The following is an 11,951-nucleotide window of genomic DNA, read 5'->3' as shown; positions in this document are numbered from 1 at the left end:
ATCATAAATGTACATAATAACCTTTCCTTTGCTGGATTAAGGAAGCTAGAATGTAGATACTACTAGCTAACAAAAGACCTATAGTATATAATATAAAAGCTGATGTAGCTATATTGATCTTTTTATTGAATTTTTTAAATTTAGGTTTTACAAAACTGAGAACGCACAAACATCTACATCTCAACAATCTTGTTTCTGAATTATATTGAATTAACAGCAAACCATGCAAACAAATGCAGAAAAGTGGACAGAATAAAGAGAAAGCTCAACAAGCTCCACATGTAAATGAGATATTTATATGCTAATATGGGGCCTGTTCTAAGAGGCAACAAACACACACTTAGAATAAGCATCGTGACTCATTGAACGGCGCACACGTCACAGCTCACTGCTGCTTCTGAACAGCTTAAAACAAACACTGTCCATGACTTAAATTATGCAGAAAGGTTTCGTAGATAATTTGAGGTTAGTTTTCTAGGTTACATAATGAATGCAACTATTGATCATCTGTAATATTTATTATATGCAGTGTTTTATCAATATTTAATCTGTTTTGCCTATTTATTAACTGTAATACAAAGAGGAGCTGTCTCAGTGGGAACGCTAAAAACTCCCAGTGATCCTTGAACGTTGCTTATTCTATGGCCAGGAATTAAGTAAGGAGTATAACCGGTCAGTGGTTAAGAAAAGAATCAAAGAAGGAAGTTTTTTTCTGACCCATGAGCAAATAAACAAAGAAACTGTTGTCTATTACATTTGAATGTTTAATAATTAAGGGTGAAATACCAGGTGTACAGGGTTTTTCACTATGCATACAGACAGTATGTACAGTAGTATAGTGTGGGTCCTTTTGGGTGATCCCTTCATAGGAGTTGGAACAGATTCTAGAGAGTGAAAAGTTGCTTAAGGAATAGAAGAGAAGCGTTGTGGTGCTGATCTTTAAAGAGATAGTTCGCTGAAAAGCAAGTTGTGTTAAAATTTTTTTATAACACAGTTTAAAACATGTGTAACAACATTTAACATTATTAATGGTCTATGTCCAGAGAGAACAGGATAACAGCAGTAACGTGTTGCGGATGAAAATGAGCATATCCTACGAGACCCAGAATGCATTGCGTTCTAATGAATCTCCTGAGCTTCAGAGATTGAACCCACCTGAGTCATCGACGGCGGGGCGTGTGTTTGCACTTAGCGTTACTCCTCCAATTTACAGACAAATGTTCGAATATTGCTTTTTATTTTAACAGTGCGTTTGATGTACATGCTAATGTTAGCATTGTAAGCTAACACTAATCCCAGGAGTTCAAAACACGACAAGCAGCAGCTCACAACTTTACTTAAACTTCACAGCGCAAGTTAAAACAATAAGCCAGCCACAGGATGCCCGCTTTCGGCTCTAGGCTGTGGGCAGCTTCGTACTAATCACCGCTGTATTTTTATTAAGAAAACTATAAATATTAAATATTAGTGCTGTGCGCATATGCGGGGAAAACAATGGCAGACAAACCAGTTTTCTCCTCCTTCTCAGTTTGACTCCGCCCCCCCTCAGCCTGACCATTGCTGGGGCAGATACAGAGAAAACCAGGAAGCACTAGTTGTAGCCTGTGGACACATGGCAAACAATCCTCTAAAATGTCTCATGGGGCTTTTGCAAAGGAATAAATGATCATATCTCTACATAGAAAATATGAAGGAATCTGAGTGTCCCTTCATTTTTAGATACTACCTACCATTGTTTTGGTCAAGCCCAATGTTTTTTCAATATAACAATTTTGGAACGTGCGTTTTTGGATATTGGTAATTAGTTCCTTGAACAGCTTCAGGGGATGTGTATTGTATTGAACTGTTCTATTTTTTTATTTATTCTTTCAAACATGTAAAAACATTTGATATACCAACACACATAATTTCACACATATACAAGAAAATGTTTACATAGTACATGCTCAAAGAACGTGCTTGAATGTAATAGGAAGAAGTTAGTCTTATCTAGTCGTACCTCTTAACTGTTATGTTACTGGCTAAAATCAATAGAGTATAAAATATAATAAGATAAAACTTGTGCAGGGCAGATAAGTTATCACTATATTAAACTTAATTTTCTATGTGTGCATTGTGTTTATACAGCCCAGTATAATGTTAATGTTGCAATGAAGATACTACACAAGATACACCAACTATATGTTAATTGTTGAAGTCACAGCACTATAACATGCAGCAGTAGAGCTTATGGTTGTGTTTCTACTCTGGCTGCTACTTTTGCCATCTGCGCATCTGGACATATTGAGCAGCATAAGACTGTCTGCCATTTTGCTGGCTCTCCTCTCTCTCTGACTCATACATCTCTTCCTCTTCCTCCTCTTCCTCTTCTTCCTCCTTCTCCATCCCTCTCTGGCGCTGTAAGACGCTATGTGGCTGCAGGTGACACAAGGTGATAATGGTTAGGTTCACTGTAGTGATGGCTGTTCCCTTAAAACAGATGGTAAGGGACTGGGGAGAGTCACATCAGGACTCACTCTGGTGGTTGTGACTGGGTACTGGCTGAGCTGAAGCCTGTGATTGTGCCCTGCGGTGGAGACCAGCGTCGACCTGAGGCTTTGGCTTTTAGGGGACGCAAGAACAGGACTGGGATAGCGGTTGACGAGAGGAGACGAGTGTCTGCTCAGAGCTGCGTCCAGCCCAGAGTCAGACGTCCTGATCCGGCTACAGAACAGCTATGGAGACAGGTTCATAGCCAGCGAGCTGTGAGACTGACTGACAGATTACGACCTTACGTCAACTGATACACAGAATTACTACATTAAAAAGAGAAGAAATAAATCAATACAAACAGACACTCACTGTAACAGGTCAGAAAAAGATTCATACACGCTTCACACACACTGATGTAAAGCTCTTTCCAAGTCAGTGTTTAATCATATACATACATGTGTCCAGTGCACAGTAAACAGGCTGTGTAGCGCCTTCCAGTGGTAGAACGATGGATAGCACCATGTGGAGCAACAATGCACCATAAAAGTGAATGCATGGATACTGTACATTGTAGTTTAAAAAACTATTTCCGTTACTATGGTTGGAGTTCTATGCTAGAATTGCATCATGCTATTGTATTCAGCAAGACAGCAGACACCATTATATAGATTTAGTTACTTTTGGTTCATTACTTTCTCTCCATCTTCAAAGAACTGACAGATCTTCTATGACCAGGTACCTGTACATCAGAGTGGTATCGGCTGTAAAGCACTGTACCTCCAGATCCTTCTGAATGTTCATCGCCTCCAGGTTGTGGTAAGTGTGCGTGTAGACCTCAAGCGCCTTAGCATGGAAGAGCATCTCCACTGTGATGAAGTCTGAGAAAATGGCCTAGCAATAACACAAAGCAGGGATCAGTCGCACACTCATACACTGCACTGAAACTGTGGCGTCATCGGGACGCTTTCAGCAGGACTGACTTTGATGTCGTCCAGCTTCTGTCTCTGGAAGTCTGTGATGCTGTCCTCCAGCTGCCTGATGCTGCGCTGGGCGTTGTTGGAGGACTTCTGGACATTTACCTCTGCCTGTCAGTTAACAGGGTGAACAAAGCTTCATACCTCACCTTCTGTTTATGTGACTGCAATACTGTGATGATCATGAAGTTACCTGAGACTGAAAGGTAGCGTCAAGAAATTATTCTTCAAGGTTTTTGTGTAGAAATTTTAACATGACAATGATAATGTACTGTATAAAACAACAATCTAACAACAATCTAATCTAAATATTCTTTGTATCAATAAAGTCGCTGAGAAGTTGGTCACATCTGGAAACATCTGTTACTGCTTCTGAACATCATTAGTTTGTAGTGTAAGATAAGTTTAATTATGTCTTTGTGTTGAAAGTCAAGGATACGATGCTTTGTCGATCTGCCGGGTTTCTCAGTCTGAGTCTCTCCAGTTTCTGCAGCTCCTTCAACTCTCGGTTCAGGTCAGTGCTTAATATCTTTAGATCGGCCTAAAGGTGGACCCACAAAGCATGTTAAAAATCTAATATTTCAGTAGATAGGATGTCCACAAAACATCACATTAGAGCATGTGCTCATCATAAAACAGCTGGCGAGTGTTGTACATGTAGCTTTAATGATTGACTGGTTTAACCAATGAAAAATAATATATGTTAAATATCATCAGTTCTGTCGATCTGTTGCTTGACCTCAATTTAAATGGGTCAGTAACTTTATCCTCTTCATCCTGTGACCTACATCACTATAATACATAATTAAGCAGACCTAAAGATCTAAGCACAAACATAACATGGATCAGCTCACCTTGGACAGCACTAGATATTCACACTCCACAACAGCATCATTATCAAACTCACCCTTTTAGTCTTCACTATGTCTCCATAAGCCTTCAATGGAGCAACGACTCTCGTCTCCAGTCTCTCGACCTGCAACAACAAGGAGTTGATCACGAGTCCAACGAGCAGCTGTTAAAGCCATGGAGGAGGATCACAGGGCACTGTCCCCCACCTGAGCCTGCCTGTAGTCCTGAACCATGGCCAGGTCCTCCGCCAGGTTCTTCAGGCCCAGCTGGAGCTCGGGGTCCTCCTTGCTGGAGAGGTCAAACAGCTGCACCACCAGCAGGTCTGCCTTGTCTCTGAGCTTGGCTGTCTTCCTGGTGTAGGACGCCAGCAGGAAGCAGATCTCACCCATGTACTTCTCAGCATTTTTCAGAGTCTGCTCAATGGTTTTCACCTGGAGATCCCTGTTGGAGGAGAACCACACAGACTCCTGACGGGACACAGCCGGCTCCCCAGCTGCTGTCTGTCTCCCATGGGAAACAGCCTCAGCGTGTTTTCTTTCGATTATATAAAAGCAAACGTTCTGTCTCCTACCTGGAGAAGAGGCTGTTCATGTTTGTTCCGCTGTCCTGCGCGCTGTTGTTTGCCTCAGCTGTTCAGCCACCTGCACCAGGTAACAGGAGAGCGTTGCCACGGGGACACCAGCAACAGACGCCTTGTGGTGTTTGAAAGAGCAGTGAGTGGTGGTGTTGGCCACATGATGGCAGCAGAGTCTGCCCGGGTGCTGCACAGTTAAAAAGGCTGAAACCTACTTAGTGCATGCAAGAGATCTCATGACATGTACAGTAAAGCTGAGAAAAATAGGGAAATGGCAACAATGCCATTACTACTATACTACAGTATACTATATTAGTACTTGTACTAGTACTAGTACTAATATAGTATATACTATAGTATACAGTAATTAGTATAATTAGTAAATGTCTATCTTGACTTTAGTGACAACTTAATCGCCCTACTTCAATCAAGAGTAAGATACATTTCCAAAGATGAAGCGAGTCTGTTTGTGTTCAGTATAGGCTATTTTATAGTGATATCTTCATTGTTCTTGACCACTTCATTACTCACCTGTTAACTAATTTGCCGCACCTCCATAGGTCACCTGAGAAGTTACCTGACTCCTGACCTGCTTCCCACGTGTTTACACTGACCTGCATTTCTCTTGTTGGCGCGTGCGATTCCAACCCGTCTGTGAAGGTGAACTTAAACATAAACATGTTATTAGCTGTGTGTGTGTGTGTGTGTGTGTGTGTGTGTGTGTGTGTGTGTGTGTGTGTGTGTGTGTGTGTGTGTGTGTGTGCGCGTGTGTGTGTGCGTGTGTGTGTGTGTGCGTGTGTGTGTGTGTGGTTTAAAGTCTCGCTGCTTTAGACAAATTAAAATTGGTCTTGATGTCCATGCACAAGTAGTAGCTGTTCTGTTCTCAGCTGTGATGAGCTCAATTCAAGTAAAAGTCAAAAGCTCTGGGAACAACATGAAATATAACACATTTGTAAAAATATTCTGCTGTTTTAGCCTGAGGAATGGGCTGTGGGCTTTTTAGTTGGTCAGTAAATCCATCATTCAACCACAGGTTAGTTAAGGGATGTATTTTCCAGCTGAGAGTTCACATGTACGATTTTCTGTCTTGGTAAGTAAAGGCATCACAGGCCCTGTCCTCTTAAGGGCCGCACGACTGCACACAGACGCATACTCACGCACACACGGAGGCTCAGCCGGGGCAAGGTTAAGGTAGGTGAACACAAATTTCACACTTCAACACAAAATTCACTGCTCTCCTAAAGTAACACTTAGTTTTATAACCGGCAAGAAGAAGAAAGCAACAAAACAACAGCTCAGTGAACTTCATATACTGTACACAAAAACAAGACACCTTTAGATACTTGACATTGTGACGCGTCTCCTAAATTTTTTTTTTTCTATTTTTATGTGGAAACAACATTCTGAGTATTTTACTTTTAAATTTAAAGAACTAGTTTGAAAGATATTTACTGTATTTGCCTCACTTTCAATGCTGAGTTACTCCATTTCTTTTCAGTTTCTGATTTGTTATCTCCGTGAGCGCCTTGGCCTCCTGCGGTGCATTGATAAGGTTTGTTGCTCTGGTGTTAACACATGAGCCGGTGACAGTTTGTCACCAACCGGTCCTGTTGACAGTGAGTCAGCTGCACGTTGGACGCCAATAGTGACTTCCTGTTTGTTTGTAGCGCATCAACTTAAAGGCTTTTCTCTTCCCATGCTAGCTGTAATTAATCATTAGCTAGTTCTCGTTAGCAGATCCGTTGTTCCTCCCCTCCTTGTGCTGCAGGAAGCAGCGATGCGGTGCCGGTGCTTCCTGCTGGCGGCCTTGGCTGCGTGCGTGGCCCCGCTCACAGGCTACAGCAACGGCAAAGTGTACCCGGCCTGCGGAGACATGGTGCCGCAGCACGGCTACGAGCCCAGCCCGCGGCCTCCTCCTTACATCATCACCGTGGACAAGCCCACCTTCAGGCCCGGAGACAACATCACGGGTACGCAGCGAGCCATTTACTCCACCGCCGCCCGTCCTGTTGCTTCTCATCGCTCTTTCCTCTTCTTGCTGATGTGCAGTATCTTTGCAAGTGGCCTCGTCCACCTCCACGTTCTTCAAGGGGTTTCTGATGGAAGCCCGGGACGCGGGTAGATTAGACTTCCCAGCTGGGGGAGTGTTCCACCCCACTGACCCTCATCTCTCCCAGGCGCTGCAGTGCGCCCAGCCTCAGGTAGACAGCAGTTCATCCGATCTCATCTGTACAGTGAGAAGGGAAAGTATTCAGTGCGTTTGAGTTCAAACAAAACCAAACAGACGCAGACCTTTTATTAGAGACTGTGCCTTTTTTTAATTAGCTGTTGTGCCATGTTTAAATTCATGATAATACGTACATCCAGAGCTGTAATTACATCAGTGCAACAACAAAGTCGCGTCATAATCCTTAAAAAGCTCAAAAGACGCCGTCTGAGCCGCACGGAGTCACGTGGGAATGACGTCACCTGTGTGGGACACCGTCCTGGATCCCTGTGGTTTAGGAACAACGGCATGAAAATAAGCCTTTGCTGACTAAGCGTAAACGGCCTCCTAATGGTGTGGGTCCTGTCATCTGCAGGGATCTGGGCTGAGCCACACCAGTAGCGCGAAGAAGACTCACATCCAAGCTGTGTGGCAGTCGCCGGAGAGCCCTCCACAACGGGTCCAGTTCCTGTGAGCGTGTGACAGACTTCACCTGCGCAGCTCCCATGACTCCTCGTGGTGATTGGAGCCTCTAATCTGTGTGTTGCAGTGCGACGGTGGTGCATAAGTATAAGGAGTACTGGGTGAGGATGGCTGGCCCTGTGGTGGCCCTGAGTGGCCCAGCCCCCAGCCCCTCTGCCCCGCCCACGCCGGTCAGTGTCTGAGGGATCACTATGCATCTGTACATGTACGCTCCGTCTTCTGCCAGAGTCAGGGCGAAGGCCGTCTTTCCTCTTGGTCCTGTTTCTCCTCCTCAGTTTAGCTCAGCGGGGTGCGGCCACAGCAGGTCCTGCCTCAGGGACCCAGTGGGCTGTGAGCCGGAGTCAGACCCACGCTGCTTCTTTCTGTCCTTCGCCGCGGATGAAGCAGGGCAGAGTGTGATGTTTGAGCTCAGCGGACCCGCCGAAGGCTACGTGTCCTTCGCCCTGTCGCTGGACAAATGGATGGTGGGGACCTGGATGGCACGGTGTTGATTACTGGATGAATCGAACCCATTTGTTGCACAGACAGACTTTCATTGAGTCATTACTTACATTAGTGTGTGAGTAATGTAAGTACATGTTTCTATCCGTTTAGGGGAATGACGACGTCTACCTGTGTGTGAACGATGGCGACAGAGTTACCATCAGCGCCGCTTATGTCACTGGAAGAAAACACCCTGAAGTGGCAAAAGAGGTACGGCAAACATCATCATCATCATCATCATCATCATCATCATCATCATCATCATCATCATCATCATCATCATCATCATCAGTGACAGTGGATGTGAATGAGAACGGTGATCCTCTGACTTGACTTGTCTGCTGCAGGATGCTCTGTGGGGTAAGGCTTGGAGGCTGGCTGATGGGGTCATCCAGTGTCGTTTCCATAGAAACACCATCCTACCCAATCGCTTCGGCTTGAACCAGAGCTACTTCCTGTTTCTGGCTCACGGCAAATCTGACCAAGGTGAGTTATTGCGTGGCCTGATGCCAGCTGCACGGCAGCACGATGCTCTGTTGAGCCCCGTCGCTGTGGATCAGCTGGTGTCTGCTTGGTGTGAGCACAAACCCCTGAATGGGACTGAGGTGGCTCTCAGTTGTTCACACCTCCGGTCATGTGTGTTTCTTTCTGATGACTCATTCCCGCTTACATGAGTCACGTGCCCGAGAATAGCGTACGTCGCTTCCTGTTAAACTACTGAATGGAAAACACGTAAATAAATGTTGTGTGTTGTCAGGTTTAATCCACAGACACCACCGACAGCCTCTCATCTCCACCGGTCGGACTGTGATCACCGGACACGCAGAGGATCTGAGTGGATCCCGTTCACCCGCTCTGATCAAGTTCCACGGTTGGTTCTCAAACATTTCCTGATCAACACCTCTGGTTTTTACCACGAGTGTCCATCTGAATGTGGAGAAGAACCTGTGTTCCTGCGTCGCAGGTGTGCTGATGCTCACTGCCTGGATGTGGATGGTGAGCGCAGCCGTCTTCATCGCTCGCCACTACAAAGACTCGTGGCCTGAGGCGACGCTGCTGGGACACAGGCCCTGGTTTCAGGCGAGCTCTTACACTTACACCTCGAATAAGGCCCTAAAATGTCTTTCAGATCACTAATCTTCACCCTAAACAGCCCCACTTGTGTCTCCTCCTCTCTGCAGGTGCATCGGACCGTGATGGTGTTGGCTGTGCTCCTAACTGCTGCAGCCTCCGCTCTGCCTTTCATATACAGGAGGGGCTGGAGTAAAGTAAGTGTGCGGTCGCACCCCCTCCGTGTCGGTCCACCTGTCTCTCCATCTGTCTCGCTGGGTCCGGTCCACGGAGCCTCAGATCTCTGACCAGCAGATCTGTGGCTCTCTGGAGCAGGGTTTTTTGGTGGTTGATGAACAGGCCCGTGGCCCCGTGAGGCGTGCGAGTGACTCAGCTGCATTGATCACACGCTGTTCTGCGGCGCCGGTGACACAGCGTGGAATCCGCCCGGGCGTTTGTTCGTCCTGACTCACCGCAGAGAGCGAGCGTTCTGGACAGGCGGGATTCATCTGTCGGACGCTTCTTTTCCCACCGGCTGCGCCGCCTGATTGTGAGCGCGATGAGCCTGTGTTCGATGCGCCGGCATGTGGCTCCTCATTATCCACGTGTGTAACAAGAAAACTGCATGAAACTCTGAGGAGTCTGCGCTAAAGGTCACGTCTAACAGCTTGTCATTAGTCTCTGTCCTCGCAGGGATCAGACATTAGCATCACATGTTGAAAACAGCACAAAGAGGAGATACTCTTATATAAAGGCTGCTGGGTTTTAGCTGTAGTGATGATTCTTTGATAATTATCAGCTCTGGTTTTAAAGTTTTTGTCCAGAGGATTTTGTTCCTGGGGATTTTTTTTTAAATGTGTGAGTGGTTCCAGGTTAAATTTAACAGTTTAATAACTAATCCCTGCCACCATCAGGCCGACCTGCTGTGTTTTGCAGTGGCCTCTACGTGTCTATCGTCCCCTGTGGCACCTTCCGGACTGAATCCAGCACCACGAAATCAGGAACTGCCACCGAGCGCCATCGGGGTGTTTATTTTGTACCAAGCGCGTTGGTTAGGGCCTCGTGGCCACAGGAGTGAGCACAGATCTCCTGTTACGGTGTGACATTCAGGTCCCACCTGCTGCTTGGCCTCATGCTGAGTCTGAGCTTTTAACACTTCACTGGGTCTAAAAACAGTTTTTTCTTCTTCAGCTTATACGTCATTTGAGGTCAAACGGCTTTGACTTGCTTTCGAGTTTGAAAATGCCACGAGATGCAGAATAGCCCTTGCACAGATTTACTGTACTTTTGTTCCTGTTCCATCAGAACGCGTGCTGGTAGTGCTTCTTTACGCGTTCCCCTCTCTCTCCCGTAGCGTGCGGGCTCTCACCCCTACATAGGCTGCGCTGTAATGGCTCTGTGCGTCATCCAGCCAATCATGGCGAGCCTCCGACCAGCCCCCGAGTCCCCCAGGTAAGACCTCCAGCCACATTTTAATAACGCTACCTACGCCTGCTCGGCGCTCTCTCGAATGAGTGGATTTCAGCTCTACTGCACCGAACGCTGTGTCCGTTTGCGTCTGCAGGAGGATCGTCTTCAACTGGCTGCACTTTGGGGCCGGCACTGCTGCTCAGATCCTCGCTGGTACGAGCAGTAAACACACATTAAAGGATTTTGGACTGAAAATGTATTACATTGTTGAGTCAGTTCTATAAAAATCATTCCTTCGTGATGTATAATTCTTCTGTCAACCCCTGATATGAAACCTTATTACAGTCTGTCTGTGACTCCCAATGGACCAAAGACACAGTCGATGACCCTAGAATTAGACATACAGTGCATTTGATTGTTGCTCTCTCCCCTCCAGTGGTGTGCTTGTTCCTGGGTGCTGCTCAGCAGGCCTTGCTGCTGCCCAGCCCCTGGTCTCCCGTGGTTCTGGCTGCCTGGCTCTTGTGGATCGTGCTGTCGGACATGCTGCTGCTCATCCACTCCTGCACGCTCAGAAGTAGAGGTACTAAAGCAAACATCGCCGGATGTTGGCGCGCCGGGAAAGGAGGCGCACACGAAATGTGTTTGGATGAACGTAAAAATTGTTCTTCTCCAGCACGTTATGACTAAAGTTAAAAGCTATTGTTGTGTGTGTGTCTTTATCAGAGGTGGGTGTAATTATGTGTCTGTGAGTGAATGAAAATGCTAAATGGCCTGAAAGCATCCCCACCTCCATTAGTCGTTGACAACAAGATTTTATCATGAAGTAGAGTTTAATGAAATAATGTTTTTTTATATCTTTAAATAAATAATATAAATATTGAAAATGACCTATTATCTGTATTTTTGTCTTCACAGTACCTAGACTAAACCTCACCTCCACAGGAAACGATAGTGAAGACAAAGAGCAGATTCTGTCTGCGCAGCCAGAGAGGCAGCAGCACCGAGGGGTGAGGCATGAAACCGCAAATCACCCTCTGCTTCCTGACAAGCTTTATTTATTATTACATCTTTAAATCTTCCATCCTATCTTAAATGCGTTTTCTTTTAGATCTCACGTGTCAAGAAGACGGTGCTGGTGATGTTTATAGTGGGAAATACAGCGTTCCTGGCTGCATTTATAAAAGCCATCGAAGGCCTATAATTATTAAATATTTTAAATTCTTGGTATTCAAGCATGATGCTACTTTTAATGCATATGGCTTATGTATTATCTATATCTTTCTATAATGTAGCTATGTTATATGTATAATTCAGAAAGTGAAGAATTAAAAAGAAAGTAGCACTTTGTGAGTTTGGTCTCTGCGATTTCATTAAAAATCTAAATGGATATTAGATAATTACAAAAAAATGGAATGTGCCATTGCTTTGAATCTGTCACTATGAGATT

At 45.4% G+C, this 11,951-nt stretch overlaps 2 protein-coding genes across 4 annotated transcripts; one reads left to right on the top strand and one right to left on the bottom strand.

Annotated features, from left to right (window-relative positions):
• Nucleotides 1-1,814: 1,814 nt before the first annotated feature.
• Nucleotides 1,815-6,459, bottom strand: LOC114853277 (CBY1-interacting BAR domain-containing protein 2-like). Its single transcript, XM_055508130.1, has 10 exons — nt 6,339-6,459; nt 4,870-5,537; nt 4,505-4,739; nt 4,354-4,422; nt 3,886-3,987; nt 3,640-3,645; nt 3,453-3,557; nt 3,250-3,363; nt 2,517-2,714; nt 1,815-2,415 (listed from the first exon to the last, which is right to left on the bottom strand). Exons 2-10 carry the CDS (start codon nt 4,887-4,889, stop codon nt 2,254-2,256), a joined length of 1,011 nt encoding a protein of 336 aa, XP_055364105.1. The 5' UTR covers nt 4,890-5,537; nt 6,339-6,459; the 3' UTR covers nt 1,815-2,253.
• frrs1b (ferric-chelate reductase 1b) lies at nt 5,971-11,854 on the top strand. Of its 3 annotated transcripts, XM_055508128.1 has the most exons (17): nt 5,971-6,063; nt 6,371-6,424; nt 6,641-6,842; nt 6,922-7,073; nt 7,455-7,549; nt 7,629-7,731; nt 7,837-8,025; nt 8,156-8,254; nt 8,392-8,530; nt 8,802-8,915; nt 9,009-9,124; nt 9,226-9,312; nt 10,449-10,546; nt 10,659-10,717; nt 10,941-11,084; nt 11,420-11,511; nt 11,613-11,854. In XM_055508128.1, the coding sequence occupies exons 3-17, from the start codon at nt 6,650-6,652 to the stop codon at nt 11,703-11,705; spliced, it is 1,773 nt and encodes a 590-aa protein (XP_055364103.1). In that variant the 5' UTR covers nt 5,971-6,063; nt 6,371-6,424; nt 6,641-6,649; the 3' UTR covers nt 11,706-11,854. The 3 variants fall into 3 exon arrangements, with proteins under 3 accessions (XP_055364103.1, XP_029002278.1, XP_055364102.1); XM_029146445.3 differs by lacking the exon at nt 6,371-6,424 and having other exon boundaries at nt 5,973-6,063; XM_055508127.1 differs by lacking the exon at nt 5,971-6,063 and having other exon boundaries at nt 6,344-6,424.
• The last annotated feature ends 97 nt before the right edge of the window (nt 11,855-11,951 follow it).

This window comes from Betta splendens, chromosome 4 (assembly GCF_900634795.4).
Source record: "Betta splendens chromosome 4, fBetSpl5.4, whole genome shotgun sequence".
Taxonomy (NCBI): Eukaryota; Metazoa; Chordata; class Actinopteri; order Anabantiformes; family Osphronemidae; genus Betta; species Betta splendens.
This window is presented reverse-complemented; position numbering and strand designations above follow the sequence as displayed.